General features: G+C 40.2%; 1 protein-coding gene across 2 annotated transcripts; it reads right to left on the bottom strand.

The window, feature by feature from the left end:
• Positions 1-280: 280 nt before the first annotated feature.
• On the bottom strand, positions 281-8,785 carry stx5a (syntaxin 5A). Of its 2 annotated transcripts, XM_085789604.1 has the most exons (12): positions 8,694-8,785; positions 7,903-8,159; positions 6,174-6,244; positions 5,767-5,822; positions 5,590-5,660; positions 5,344-5,460; positions 5,047-5,103; positions 4,858-4,939; positions 3,626-3,712; positions 3,371-3,474; positions 3,143-3,264; positions 281-1,685 (listed from the first exon to the last, which is right to left on the bottom strand). In XM_085789604.1, the coding sequence occupies exons 2-12, from the start codon at positions 7,963-7,965 to the stop codon at positions 1,526-1,528; spliced, it is 990 nt and encodes a 329-aa protein (XP_085645730.1). In that variant the 5' UTR covers positions 7,966-8,159; positions 8,694-8,785; the 3' UTR covers positions 281-1,525. The 2 variants fall into 2 exon arrangements, with proteins under 2 accessions (XP_085645730.1, XP_085645731.1); XM_085789605.1 differs by lacking the exon at positions 3,626-3,712.
• Positions 8,786-15,669: the final 6,884 nt, after the last annotated feature.

Here is a 15,669-nt window from a genome sequence, read left to right as displayed (position 1 = left end):
TAGGGGAACATTTCTCAAATCTAGTAGTGTTTACATAAGACGGATGGACATTTCTCACTTTTATGTGGTCGGCAAGGTTAAAATATTTATACGTGAACCTGTCTGGGGGCCTGTGGCGTGATAAAACAGAGGAAAGAAAAATAAACCCCATGTCTTTGTGGTGTGAATCTGCAGCACTGGCCTGTTTATCACCTCTCTGTTGGCTCGTCTCACGGCCCAGCATGGCTAATTATATCGCTGCTGCCTAATCCTCTTATCCCAAGAAAATCTCAGCCATCACTGCCAGCACCCCATTATTTTATTAATATGCACTTTCTTATCAATACATCATTATCACTATTTGCACTTTGTACATTGAAGTCAAGGCTTTTGGCTAAAAAAAAAAAAAAAAACATACAGTTGGGGGAAAAATAGGGAAGAATGTATTCTTTCTTCTTAAAAAGCTGTGGTCATTTAAATAACATCCTGTACATTAGATAAAGAGGGAAAGTAACCACAACAGTGACATCCAACCAGACACTTCCAGGGAATCTGGCTGACTGAGTCACTTCATCAGTGGGCCTTCAAACCAGTGTAACCCCTTCATAAGCACTGATGTCAAACCTAGATCCTGTTCACAGACTCATAAGCTCAAGTCTCTCTGTAGCATTAAATGTGTGAGGTTTACACTTTCTCCACAATTCAGCCTGCCCGCCAACCACACTGTTTCATTCAAAACATCTTGTTACATTACTTATCAACATTGGTACAGCTTGTGCATGAATTATCTAGCGAAGCTCCCTTCTCGTGCCTTCAGGAGACAGAAATGCTGGACCACAGCCGAGTGTCTCTGTATTATGTCACAGTTCAATAAGAGTACCCATTTGGCAAATAGACTTTGAAAGAAAAAAAGAAATAAAGGGTGTATATGGATTAAAAAAAATGTCACAACATAACTGAACAATGGTAAGTGAATAGTTGCTGATAAATGAGACAAGTCTTTCTCTTCAAGAAAAAAAGAAAAAAGCAGGTAAGCTAAGAAGCAAAAATAATCCGAGCATCAACTCCAGTTCTGTTGTTTGGCTTTGAAATAATTACAATGTGGCAAAGGGGGTAAACATGAAGAAAAAAATCTAAATTAAAAAGACAGTTTGCAGAATCAAACCATTAAATTAGCCATTTTCGATTAAATGTTTATGAATAGTTGGTCAAAGTACAATAAAGAGCAGCTTTCTGCTCTCTCTCTCTCTCTCTCTATACAAAGTAGGGATTTTAGATAATTTATATTTTTCATTTGGATAGAGTTCTGCATCTTCGTTCTTCACTGAATTGTCAAATTATGACGTACAGTCCGTGGTTTAAATTGGGATTAACCGACAAGTCTTTAATTTTCTGAGTGGATCCCAAGTCTCCATCAAACCGTTGTGTTAAGTTTGTCCTTCAAATACGACGTCTGGACATGTGGTCTCAGTTAAGCTTCAGCTTGAGCTCCAGCGTCTCCTCGTCGAGCGCGCGTTCTCTCTCCCCTCAGCCGCTCCTCCTTTCTTTAGGCGAAGAAGACGACAAAGATGATGAAGAAGACGATGAGGACGAGAAAGATCTTGATCATCAGCCAGCGGTTGGAGGAGACCGACTGGAAGTATTTGAGGATCTCTGTGTGGGCCGCCTCCACGTTCAGCTGCGTGTCCTCCACGTTTGCATCGATCCTGTTAGAAAGAAAGGATCAGATCAGTGACGCTGGGTTTTTAAAACATGAAAATTACACCACAGAACGAATCGCCTTGTTGTTTACAACTACGTCCGGGTAAAAAAACCAGCACGTAATTTAAATAAGAACAGTAGTAACGAACGAGAGTTTAGCTGTATACACTTCTCACAAAAAGTTAGGGACATTTGACAAGAATATCCCTATAAAAAGTTCATGCTACAGTGATATTCTATTATGAAAGCCTTTTAAGGAGAAGGATGCAATGGTAATAAAAAAAAAAACAAAAAAAACAACAGTGGTGGCTATAGCACAAAAAAAATCTCAATGTCTCAATAACTTGATCAATTTGATCAAAGTGTTGTCTTGGTCTCATGACGTCAACATTCGAACATGGTGGAGAAGAGAGGGAGAGAGAAGAGGACTGTATACAAATTGTCACTGAACCAGAACATTTCGTGGTTCAATGACAACTGAAGCATTAAATCAGACGGTGCTTGTGATTTTTGTGGTTAATCACCTTGTTGGAGAACAGCATGTTATTCAGTACTGAAACATTGAACAATTGGACATGTGGATTCAAAAGTTTAGAGAAGGTTAAATTAAGTTCACCTGTAAAGATTATAGTGCATTTTAGGTGCATTATGAAATTTAATCCAAAAGCCAAACACCCCTAACTTTTTGTGAGTAGTGTATATATCATGTTTTTCACGCCACTATCACCGTTTAGACAAATCTGAAATGACTGAAGAAACATTACTATTTCTGTGTGCACCAGCAAAGCAGTTGTGTTATTATGTGTGGTATTTATTCAGTTTTGGGGAATCACGTTGCCTAGAGCATCAGTGGCTGCAGCTGACAGGGACAGCTAACAGTAGCTAAGCTAACGGCAGTAGCAGAGCTAATATCAGGACGACAACTGTTAAAACCCTCCTGTTGTCAGACACAACATGGAACTACTCCAGTTAGCTCAGTCATGTTGAAACTAACTAAGATATCCGCTGGAAAAAATATTTTTTCATCGACCGTTTATTGAGTCACTGGGTTATTAAAGTTAAACAGGTAGCTAACGGTTAGCCCTGCCAATTTACGATAACCATGACTAATTACAAAAACCTGCACACAGAAATAGTAATGTTTGTCCAATTGTTGATTTTATAGACGTTACAAAGTCAGATTAGTCTAAACGTTGATATAGTGACGTGAAAAATTAGATATATATAGCAAAACTCTTGTCCGTCACTATTGTTCTCATGCTGGTTTTCTACCCGAAAGTAGGCGATTTGTTCTATACCTCGACAATTTTCTTTCAAATCATGTTCAAGACTGTCACCTCTCTCCAGTTTTCTCTACATGTGCCTCTCATTTACAGTTTCTTTCTTATAAAACTGTCTTTAATTTATTTCCTTGCATTCTCAAAGTCCTCCGTCCTTGATCCCCCACCTGTCTCCATCTTACCTCTGGATCGTCTCCTCTTGCTCTTTGACCATGTGCGCCAGCTGCTGGAATATAGAGCCCAGTTCCACGATGGTGCTCTCGATGTTCTGCATGGTGTCTGCGCGGCTCTGGATGTATGAGTCCTGTGGACGACACAAGCGGTCGGGTTTGAAAAGAGGGCCACGTTAGGACACGTAAATGGGCCGATCAGACATTTGGCCACAGTTTCCACCAAGGATCTCGGTCTACCTGCTCATCAATAAGTTGGAGCTGCAAGGGATTGGTCTGAGAGTCCATATCGATGGCAACATCCCCGAGACTCCGGGACTCATCCTGCATCAGGACTGAGCTCTCTGAAGGAAGACAAGAAGCAAAACAAAAATGCATGTTCAACAGGATTAGAGAGAAATCCTGAATGGTAGAAGAGGGAAAGCAGTGAGAACAGCGGGCACATACTGAAGCTAGTTATACCCGCTGAGAGAGTCAAACGTTCCAGGGAAATACCTTTTAAATTTGAGGTGGTATAGCCCTGGTAGTCATTGCGTGGCTCGCGAGCTGCATGCGGCTCCTGGGCCCCTTTTTTGCGGCTCCCTAAAATATTTTTTAATTTTTGCATTATAGACGACCAAATACAGTAATATTCATTCACAAGGACTTAGAGCAGTTCCCTATCACAACAGCTGTTGTTTTAAGACGTACACTGGCAGTTTAAGCCTCTGTTCAACCCATGCCATTTCTGAATACATTTCAAGCAATGTGCCCATTGTAAATACCATAAAATTATAAAATACAAATAAAGGTGTCTCCTCAAAATACGTAAAACTTGTTTTGGTTTCAAATATCTCAATATCTTCATTCAAGTACCTTATTTTTAGTCATAATGGGACAATAATACAAAAAAGTCACTGGATGTACGTACTGGATGTTAGTGTGACTCTACAGTTAAGTAGGCCTCGATATTGAAATAGAATCAAATTTTATTTCCATTTAATATATGTTTATGTGTTTGGAAGTGAATATAATCTTAAGGTATTTAAAAATATGGCGCTTTGCTTGAAATTGTCACAAATACTGAAATACCACAGGCTGTTTACGTACACTTTACTGGCAGTGTGAATATGAGCCCTGGAAGCGTCAGAGCTCCACGTGTTAATTAGACGGTCTGACGCCTGTTTAGCGATTTGTTTAGCAAAATTGTGAACTGAGCAGGAGCCACACATGTCGAATACAGCCACAAGCCGAGACACAATAAAGGTGTGTTCACTCTATCACCCTTAATGAACAGATGAAGAGCAGGAAACGCTTTAGATAAAAGAACGATTTCTAAAATTAGAAACGATTTAATTTTTTAAAGAAGAATGCACACGAGCAGTGACGTGATTTATGAGGTTGGACTTGCTACAAATACGTTTACATCAGTCCATATGAAACCTGATTGAGACCTTTGTCTGTGCAGGAGATGATTTTTAGTTTGTAAGTTGAATGCAGGAGAGCTGTTTGTTAGTCCAGACAAAGTGGAAACCTTGTGAACGTTTTTAATCAGCACAACTTCCCCCACCAAAAATATCAGTGTAGAGTGAACACTCCCTTAAGAAGCTACAACAGCGTGCTTTATTTACCTGTTGCTGCCATTACTTTAATGCAAGAGCACTTCATTTAAGAGCATTGTGGAAAAAAAATAATAAAAAAATCACTGAGCGACTAAAAGCGCGAAACTACGGTGTGGATGGACTTACTGAAGTTGTTGGCCATCAGAGGAGAAGATGCGACAGGAGGCTGGGAGAACTGCTCTCTCCTGCTGCGCTGCTGCTTCAGGTTCTGGAGGACGACAGACAAACGACGGAGAGGAAAACTTTAGTTCACTTAGCTCTTAATGTTTTCTGACACTGAATGATGAAGTAAACCAGCTGTTATGTAAACCTCACCTCTGTTCTGACTTCTAGGACTGATTTGAAGTCGTTCGACATTGAAGCCAGTTTGGACTGTGAACAACAAAAGACAAGAGCGCCGTTACACATTGTGTATAGTGAAGCTTTAATTCAGCATTTTCTGATGGCTTTGTATTTCTTACGAGATATAAAACTGCAAAAAAGTATCTTTAAAATGTCACAGTTAATTTTATTTGTAAGTTACCAAAGGCATAATATGATTTCCATGATTTTTTTAAAAATTAAACACAGGAGCCATGGAAAGTTCACATTATATATACAATAGAAATGTACCTGTAATGACACCACTATAGTGTTGGAGTGGGTTTGGATGTGTCGGCCGCCTGGAGCTCCACGGGACCTCACCAAGTCCTGCAGCTGTGCTATCTGTTTGTTTAGACTGTTGATGTCCTAAAATCACAAACACAGGACGGGAAGAAACAGTTAAATATATAGTTACAGGGTCGTAGAGAGCTGCTTGATTCTTTAATAACAAGTTTAAAAAGCCACATCTACTGGGATGTTACTCCTCCAACTCACTTGTTTAATGATGTACGTTAGCTCCTCAATCTCCACTGCTTTGTCGTCAAACAGGGATTTTCTTTTTGCCACTGAGGGGACAAAACAAAAGCACAACAAATCAGAGCTCTGGACGTTCCGACATACAAACTTTTAACATTTTAATTGAGTTGAATGTCACGATTAGGGAACACTTACAAATAGTGAGCTTTTCCAGTTTGGCAAATGTATTGCTCAAGTCTTTTCCAATTCTCCTACAGGGAAGAAAACAAAATATTTAGCTTTCTTTATCACTATAGAAAATATGTTTGTTTAGATTCTGACAAGGAGTTACATAAAAGTATCAGCCATCAATTTTATCTGTGTCCTATTGCTCGCAATCTTCAAGATAAAGATAAGCATGTCCTAGACAAAATGTCTCCACTACAAACACTACTGCAGTCCTCTCGTTTCAACTGCAGTCATACAATTACAGTGGTATTTCATATACAATAAAGGTGGAGAGGACGATCATGTGTAAATACAAATAATGCAACACCCAAAAATCAACATAAAAGACAAACTTCACTCAGCAAACATTAGACAACAGACTATTAGTGACTTACTTGGCCATAACTGTGAAGTCGCTGCGCTGCCTGAGAGCGCTGAGAGCCGGTTTACTGGGCTGGACTCCATTCTGCCAGAGGCCAAAAAAGCACAAAGCATGAGATGGGACTGAGGAGCAGCTGTGGAAATGTGACGGGTCTGCTCAACACTGTGGAAATGTGACAGGTCTGCTCAACACTGACTTTGGACTAGTGAACACGCAGTAAAGGGTGATGCATTGCTTCTTGTTCTATTGACTTTCTACATGTAATCAATTCTTTAAAATTCCAGTAATTTCCTCCGACATACTTCCTTTGATTACTTCATTATTAGAACAAAGTTTTTGCGGGGCGGTGCGTGGCGCAGTGGTTAAAGCGGCCGCCCCATGTAGAGGCTATAGTCCTCAACGCAGGCGTCCCCGGTTCGAGTCCCGCGTCGGGCAGACCTTTCCTGCATGTCATTCCCCCTCTCTCTGCCTCCCCCTTTCCTGTCTATCTCACTTTGCTATCAAATAAAGGCAAGAAAAGCCAAAAAATATACTTAAAAAAAGAATAAAGTTTTTGTTCCAGGGTTTTAGACTGCTGGTCAAATTAAAGTAATAATTTGTTATGATGTCACTATGGACACCAGCAAACTGCAAATATTATCTATCTGATGCATGATTGAGACCAATTCACCAAAGTTAAAGGTTCAGTGTGTAAAATTGAGGGGAAAACTGTGACATCCAGTGTTCAGATTCTAAATTACAGAGCTCGCTCGCACTCACCCCTCCTGTCAGCAAAGTGACGGTGGCCTCCGAGGACAAAAACACTTGTTTATCACAACTGGGAGTATTTCAGGAGCATGGAGCGATGAGGTGAAGATCTAAACCATTTTACGATATGTCTGCTGTTTCCTCCTCCTTCTTTCCTTCCGCCTACTTGAGAAACGTGCTCTCTGGCTGGCTGGATCTACCGTTGTGGCTGCCGTACAAACATGGCGGCGCAAGATGGTGACTCTCTCTAAAGCAAGACCCTTGCTATAGTTATACGGCTACGAAAACCAAACAAATTTTATTTTATAGCGATTACACACTTATACAAATATATTCTTGGGTAGTATATGGATATTTTGCCAATAAACCTTGCCAATTATTACACACTGGACCTTTAATGGGTCTCAAAAATAACTTATTTACATTGGTGATGCCATGAATTCACTGTGTACTACATGGGTTGATTTAGTAGCTTTGTTGTCCTCCAGTATCTCTGATTCTTCTGTGTTTACGGTTCCCATCACTACCAAAGAAGATTTACATTTAAATCGTGTACATCACTAAAGCTCCAAACAGTTAAATCGGTGTGGTTAGTAAATTTATGTAGATTTTATTACTTTCTGTCCTCCCCGACATCAGTGAGACAATAAATGTTGGATTTAAAATGGTAGAAAAATGTTTAAATTCCCATTGGTGAACACTGGAGAAACCAAAGACAGTTTTTAATTTAACAAATGAACCTAATAAGTCTGATATCAAATATATTAGTTCAGATTGGCCACTCAAAGTCAAACCAAACAACCTACGCAGATTGGGGAATAAACACGGAACCAAAACCAAAACCAAAATTCATCAACGTCACAGAAAGCCGAAGTGAAATCAGATCAGTTTACTGTCGAGCATAATTTACTAAGAAATCAGACATAATTAATTTTATAAAAAGGTGGTCTGTTGTTGTTATTATTGTGCTGTGATATGCTGTGTCCCAAACACACCTGTCTGCCCTGGAGAGACTTGCAGGCTGACTGAAACTCGAGGGTCCTGTCACGGCACGTCATCCTGCCGGCGGGAGAGGGTCACCAACCCGCTGTAGACCAGAGAGACCACCCGGGGGGAGCGCCTGGTTCCGCCTGGTGCTGCTCCTCGGGTCCTGTGTGTGTGGTGGTGGGTCAACACGACGGAGAGCTCCCGGTGTGCGGACGGACTCACACCCGAGGCGCGGTATCCTTCATGCACATATGTACACACATGTCTGGATAATAAAAGGGGGACATAAGGTTTAGACTACCACAGGCTGACAGCTTTAACACCACCTAATAATACATAAGTAATAAAAAAAAACACACACACACAATTGAATCCAACAGTTTGAGTGGTGGGTGAAGCGAAGCAGCCAGCTGGTACCGTTAGCTTACCGCTAGTAAACAGGACAGCGACGAAGCTAAACCACAACAACCACACGACAAGTAACAAACAAAACAACCGCCACAAAAACAGGCTCAGTCGCGCTAAATATACACATTATTAGGTAATAATGATTACCTAAATGGTGAACCCGGCGGTGTGGAAGCGGAGGCCGCCCATCAGGACCCAGCTGACTGTGGCCTGACCGGCGGCTCGTCGCCAGGCTAACGTTGTTAGCTCCTCGAAGCTAACCGGGCTTTTCGCTACGTACCCACCGTTTGTCCTGTTTTTACCTCGGTGAAACTCGACCTAAAACACCACCGTGAGGATTCAGAGCGTTTTAAGAAGACGGGGGGAAAAAATCAATTAGCTGCCAACTTACTTGGATCGATAATATTAGATCATACTGCGAGAGCTCTCGATGTTTCTGGTGAAAAACTAATCAACCCAGGAGTTAAAGTTCCGATCCGGGTCATTTCCGGCATTGACGTCACTGCCACGTCTACTTTACCGAGGTGGAAAATGACGCAGCGTCACGTTCTGACCGCCAGGGGTCCTCTGCCTGCTGTCCGCACCACACAGCAAGTAGCCACTACTTCACTCACTCACTCCTGAGCATGACGTTATTTCAGTGTGGTAAAAGTAAAAACGTAAAGTGGGGATGTGTCCAAAAACATTGGCCTGCAGTGAAATAATAATGATGATAATGATAATAAACTTTATAGCACATTTCATAGAGTTATTGTAGCTCAAAGTGCTTCACAATAAAATAAGGAGCATTAAAAGAACATAAGAACATTTAAAAAGAAGAAACATGACAAGAAAAGAAAAGAGATAAAGCAACAATAAATAAAAGAAAGAAACATTATCTTGCCCTAGCATTAGTAGGCTACATGATGATAATAATAATAATAATAGCCTTTATTCTGAAAGTGGTCCATATAAAAAAAAGTGAGAGTACAGACATGATAGGAATCCATAATTTGTCCACAATAGATAAAATAATCACCAATAATATAACAAAATGTTATTGAGTCTGTGTTGATTCCAAAGACTCCCAGTCCAGACGACGACGCCTACAGACTCTGATGATCCCCTGACCTTTACAGCAGCCATGGCATCACCATGGATATAGTGTTTAATGAGACGAGATGTGTGTAACAAACAATGTCCAGTCCAGTTCAGTCCAGTCCAGACCAGACATTCATGTGGAATAACTTTAACATTTACACCACCACTAATCACATTTTTAATTTGTTCAATACTTTATGACCATGAATTAATAAATTCTGCAGCCACCCACACTCATCTTCATAGCAGCTTCACTACCATTGAGTCAGACAGCCTACACATAGACAGCATGACAGGTGGATACTCCAACCCGGACAAACATTCAGTAGCACTGCTCCAACGTGGCACTTTCAGCAACAGACTTGCACCATCATTATGTGCCACATTAAGTTTCTGCATACTACGTTTTATGTAGCGCCACCACATACATACATTTAAAGTAACTGCACTAAAGTAAAGTGCAGCAAACATTAAAACACTGAAATTTTATGCACTTTAACCATATACACAGCATTAATCTTCCCCTCGCAAAGTTTTTCAAGTCAGGCAGGTTTACTTCACTCATCTCGTCATCGTGGTGAATTTACCACAGTTCCCCTGTGTCTTCTTACTTCATGTGATCTCTGACTGACTCCATTATGTTGGATCAAGTCTCTGTTGGGGCCAGACCATCTGCTGCTGGACTGCCTCTTCCTCTTGTCTCTTGAAGATCGGTCTTTTATGTCTCCGGCTGTCTGCTTGGACTAATTGTCACGCTGCAGAATGAACTTTGGGCTGACCAGATGCCTCCCTAATGGTCCTGCATGATGATGATGATGATGATGATGATGATGATGGATAAGACTCTAAACATCTAAATACCTAAGACATTACTGTATTTCCACTGTGATCTTTGATTAAAAGAAAGTTCAGCTGCAGGAGTCCATGTGAATTAAGGAGTGGTATTTAATTATTTTAATGTGAAAAGGTACATTCTGTCCTCTATATGGTTGGATTAACCTACTACGTGACCCTGGGGCCCAACTAGGCTGGTGGGCCCCTTTAACCCCCTATTCATTTTACCCTGTGTGCACATGTGCATGTTATCTGGAGCCAGTTTTGCTGCATGGATATTTGATTAAGTATCTTAATCCAAGGAGAAGCAACACATGCAACAAAGTTGATAAAAAAAATCCCTCATCCTCTTTAACATAGGACCCTTAACCCTTAAGACTCTTATCCTTTTAGCTATTTTGTGTTTTAATGGTACAAAAAGTGGGTTAAAATGTCCTCCATGGGAACATTTGGAAAATATAATTAAAGCAGAAGTAAGCGATGCAGACGTTTTGGCTAACTTCTTGTCAGCCGATGGAGTTAGCAGTCCCCGCCCTCGTCCCTACGTCACCACATGCACGCGCATCCCTTGGCTGCACACACAGAGAGGAGCGCCCCTTTATGCCGTTCTCTCTCATTGGATAAAGGTTGTAGGATACAAGGAAAGTTTTCTCCTCGGCTTACAGCAGAGCAGAGTGACTGACAGACCCGTGTTTCAGACCAAACACTCTATATAAGTGTTTGCCGTCAGAAGATATAACTATTTAAGACTTATATTAACACAAATATTCCGCTTACTTTAAGCACACAAGGTGTCTGACACACAGAGAAAAACATCCAAACATTCATATTTATGGGAAATTATGAACGTATAATCTGCATGTTTTTGGATTATGTGAGGAAACTAGAGTGTCATGGTCTCGTAGCTATGGATCGAACCCAGAACTCTCTTGTCCTGAGAAAACAGCATCACCCTGATACACTAAATGATAGATGCAGATGAGTCTGCATGAAAATTTTATCAAAGAATGTAATAGTGGTTATGTGTTTTGAAATGATACTTTAAAAAAAAAAAATGTATTAATTAAATTATTCCATATTGGCTGTTCATATAATTCATTTTCAGGAGCCTGTTGAAAACTTATGGTGGCACAAATATCAGCATTTGGGTTGCAAAAATGGAGGAAGAATGAATACTGACTTAAATTATCATTATCGTCAAAGGAACATAGTGTAGTTATCATCATAAAAAGACAGTTATAAAATCCTTGGGTCACTTCAGACCGATGCAGCTGCAACAAAAACGTGATGTGTCAGTGCCGATGACATGCATGAACCTCAACGTTGGTGGAAGCAGAGGAATGAGCTGCAGGGGAGAGAGAGAGTGTGATTGGCTGTCGCCTCAGGTGAGTCGACCTGCAGGTACAGTATGGTATGGGAAGAGAGATAACATTCAGCTCGCTCTCTGATCTCCTCTCTCTCCTACTGGTACCCGCATCCTCTGAGCCGACAGGACTGAGCACGCCAGACCACAACTATGCCCTCACCTATTTACCTGTTGGACCCCGAGCCCCATGTCCTCCACCACCCCTCACCCTTCATTTATCCTCTCCTTCACCTTCTATATCCCACTTTAATCCACCAAACATATCTCCTCATCTAAAACACTCCTCTTTATGCTTTCACACATTTTTCAATGTTTCAATCTGATTAACTAAATGACCCACATCAGGACAGAAAAGAACAGTCTCACTAAATCTCCCCACTGCTTTTGGTTTTCTTTTGTAGGTCTTTTCATTCAGCTCGGCCTGTATCTCATTTTATATAGCCTACTTATTGTTAAATTAGTTTTTTATTACTATAGCAGCAAAGCTCTGTAAATGCAAAGGCCTGATTGGTTGTTTGGTTGGTTCATCACTTTGGTCCACACTAAATATTTCAACAACATGAAAGTTTTTACTTTCGTTCTTAGTCCGCAGAGGATGAATCCTGTCGACTTTGATGATGCTTTGACTTTTCCTCTTTTGCCACTATGAGTTAGTTTTGTTTAATGAAACAAAAACTGTCTCAAAAACAGAGACTGTCATCCAGAAAACAACAACAACAACAACAAAACACCATCGTCGTTTGTTCAGCAGCTTATTATGACTTCCTACTTATTTTTATGACTAGTGGTTGTAGTAATTAAGACAAAAGCAGAGGCGTAGCTAAGTAAGGTGATGTAGTTGACATGAGTGGAACCAAACTATCACATGAAATGTATTAGTGTAGGACTGTAAAATGAAATATTGTCCGTCTTCTTTAACCCTAAACAAGTCATTTTTATTGTGTAGACCTAAGCGAGGACCACCGTCCATTACTCATAGCGCTGTAACGACCTATGTGGTGACCTCTTTGGTTGTTCAGGCTGGAGGACTAGTTGAAGAAACATTTGGGTGGAAATTGAAAGTTTGGTTGGAAATTGGCGCTTCCCAATCAATTAGAATTGAAAAAAATTGAAGATTGAAATTTTGGTACACTCGTCTCGTCTGTATATTTTTGTCTATTGACTAAACTAAGCATGAGGGTAACACTTTATAATAAGTACACACTATTAAGCATTAGTTTAGCATTAATAAATACTGAATTCTTCACGTATAACATATGAACACTCATTAGTATGTAGTTTATAAATACAGTTAGTGCTTATCAATGATGAGTAAAACATTTTTAACTGTGTTTATAAACTTCATACTAATGAGTATTCATGTGTTATAAATGATGAATTCACAATTTAATGCTTTACTAACGCTTAATAGTGTGCACTTATAATATAGTGTTACCAGCATGAGTTTCGGTCTTAGTGGTGACACGTTTTAAACCATGTGGTGGTGTATGTTTGTGTATGTGGGCTGTCTGGTTCACGTAATTCTCAACCTGCTGACTTTACAGATACTGTTTTCCTGCGTAGTAAAAAACAGCCGTAGCATCTTTCATCAAGGTTGACGTCCTTCAGTGAACTGAGACAGACGAGGCCTGTGGATCCACGTTTCTGTCGGAGATAACGCTGTTTGTTTGTTCTGTGAAATGAAATGAAAAAGTTCTGTGTGTTCACAAGAGACGTTCAAAAACACTCACTTTCCTGTCCGCCAGACACACATGGCTCTTCTTTACACTGCACATAATGGACCCAATCTTTCTGTCCTGGGCTTTTACCCCATCTCTCTCTCTCTCTCTCTCACACACACACACACACACACACACACACACACACACACACACACACTGGTGCTGATAGCATCTAACAACACACACTCACAGGCCAGATAGCGCACCGTATACCTGCTTCAACACAGCTGCTGCTACAAAAGCTGGGAGGAAACCATGGCTGACATTATTAGGAAAACACAACTGTGAATGCAGAGAAAGCAAGGTGGAAAAATACAGGAAGTCCTGATACAAGTGCAAAGACTGAGTGAGACGGAGGGAGATGGACGATGGAGCGAGGAGAGCAGTGGGATGGAGGGAGGGAGGCAGGCGAAGAGTCCAAGTCAAATAAATGCACAAAAGCCAGAGAGAAACAGTCAAAATAGCCCCATGAATGAAGTCTTTTTGTCTCTCCGTCAGTTTTCATCAGTGTGAGGACACTGTTACTAGCTGGTTTCTGTTGGGCACAGAGCTTTAAAAAAAGAAGAAGATTTTGGAGTAAAGACATCTTTTCTGTAACGAGATAGATGAGTCACTATGTCCTTTTCTCTCTCTTTCTCTCTCTCTCTCCCTCCGTCTCCCTAATCTTGCAGCTATATTTAGTACTGGCATAATGCCCTTCCAGACAGATAGCTTGGCAGCAGCGTTAGCTCCTGATCTCTCTTTTCCTCATCCTCTCTTCCCTTTCTTTTCATGTCCTTTTCTTTTCTTCACTTTCTTTTTTCTTTGTCTCCTCTCCCTTTGCCTTCCTCCAAATAGACACTGTAAAGTCTTCATACAGTTTCAGCAGTAGAGTTTTTATGGTCACGATGTCCAAATAAAACCACTGTCAATATACAAATAAATCAAATCAATAATCAGTGATAATACTGTTACGTATGCCATTTATAAACAGTGACTGTGGTTGAAATTGGTTCCTATTACACAATATCCTTGACTGTGGTCTAAAGTCGACTCTGTCATGTGACGACACTAATGTGGGAACAGAACAGTGCACTGTTATTGAGCAGTGGACAATGAACCAAGTCAGCTAACTATCCTCATTCAGCAAACTAGCCTAAAGTTTGATTGGAAATGGTTTAGTGATGTTGGTTGTAGAACCTTTAAATCACATTTTGATTACTGTTTCATTCATCAAAGAAGTTCCTAGTGGATAACAAAAATGTTTATGGATATTGTGTTTTCATAGCTGCAGTATCTCTGGGCCTAAATGATTTTTTAAGTGGCTGTAAAGAGTAGTCTGCACTAAAAGCATCAATTCTCATCTTGATTATTTCTGTAATTTGGGTGCCATATCTATTCTACCTTTGTGAGGTACTAAAATAAAAACAAATGTAGCAGTCGAGTGATATAAAATTAAAATCACTCGAGTAAAGTGCCAGTACCTTATTACTGTACTTGGGCAAATGAGTAATTTTCCACACACGCATATGCAGCGTGGGGCTGCACACCTTTGTACTTGACGAGCTTCTGACTCAGCAACACAGATGAGAGGAGGAGAGGGAACAATATTATGTCTCATAACAACACGTCACAACAGGGTGGCACTGTAATCAAAAATGCCTGTTTGCCTTTCATTACCGTCAAATGAGAGATTAAAACAAAAAGAAACAGGGGGGTGGAGGAGCTGAGGTCAAACCACAGGGACATTACAGACGCAGGGACAGCAGCAGTGTGGATAAACAGCGACAGGGAGAAAATTAGAGATTTATATGAAAAATAAGACATTTCCTTTAATAACATCTGTAACATCAAGGTTGTATCCTGGTATCATTTTCAATATATTGGACGATGCAGTATACATTTTCATGTGGACATTGACTCGATTAATTGGCATTTATATACTAATACAACATAAAACTGCATTGATCTCTACAAAGACATCATAATAGGGCACAAATGGTGTAGCAGCAAAAAAAGAGTGTAGGTTTTTCTTTATACATAGGCTACAGTAGTACATTGTATTTGCAGAGAAGAGATTCATTGCAAAGTACAGCTAAAATGAAGTTACAAATACATTTCTAATGTATGTTGTACATCATACACAAGGTCATGGCTGGATATTAGAGATTATAAAATGTTATATAGTTAGTAAGGGGTCTCTATAGGCTACTAAGACACTGGAGGCTAGAACAGGGCTACCTTTACAGTACAACATAGACTGTGTGGATACAAAGCACACTGATGTTCGATACTGACACAAGTTTAGGACATTTAGGATATTAATATGTCCAAGTATAGCTGTATAGCTTTAAGAGTTGGGATGCAAAATGAGTATTTTAAAATAA

The sequence above is a fragment of the Trachurus japonicus genome, chromosome 10 (assembly GCF_045865225.1).
Source record: "Trachurus japonicus isolate A0001 chromosome 10, Traja_1.0".
Lineage (NCBI taxonomy): Eukaryota > Metazoa > Chordata > Actinopteri > Carangiformes > Carangidae > Trachurus > Trachurus japonicus.
This window is presented reverse-complemented; position numbering and strand designations above follow the sequence as displayed.

Coding starts and splice junctions, on each gene's coding strand:
- stx5a (XM_085789604.1), bottom strand. CDS start 7,965: ATGACGTGCCGTGACAGGACCCTCGAGTTTCAGTCAGCCTGCAAGTCT. Junction 3,713..4,857: donor TCTGATGGCCAACAACTTCA/GTAAGTCCATCC, acceptor AAAATATTTTAG/GGAGCCGCAAAAAAGGGGCC. Junction 1,686..3,142: donor CAAGAGGAGACGATCCAGAG/GTAAGATGGAGA, acceptor TCTTTCTAACAG/GATCGATGCAAACGTGGAGG.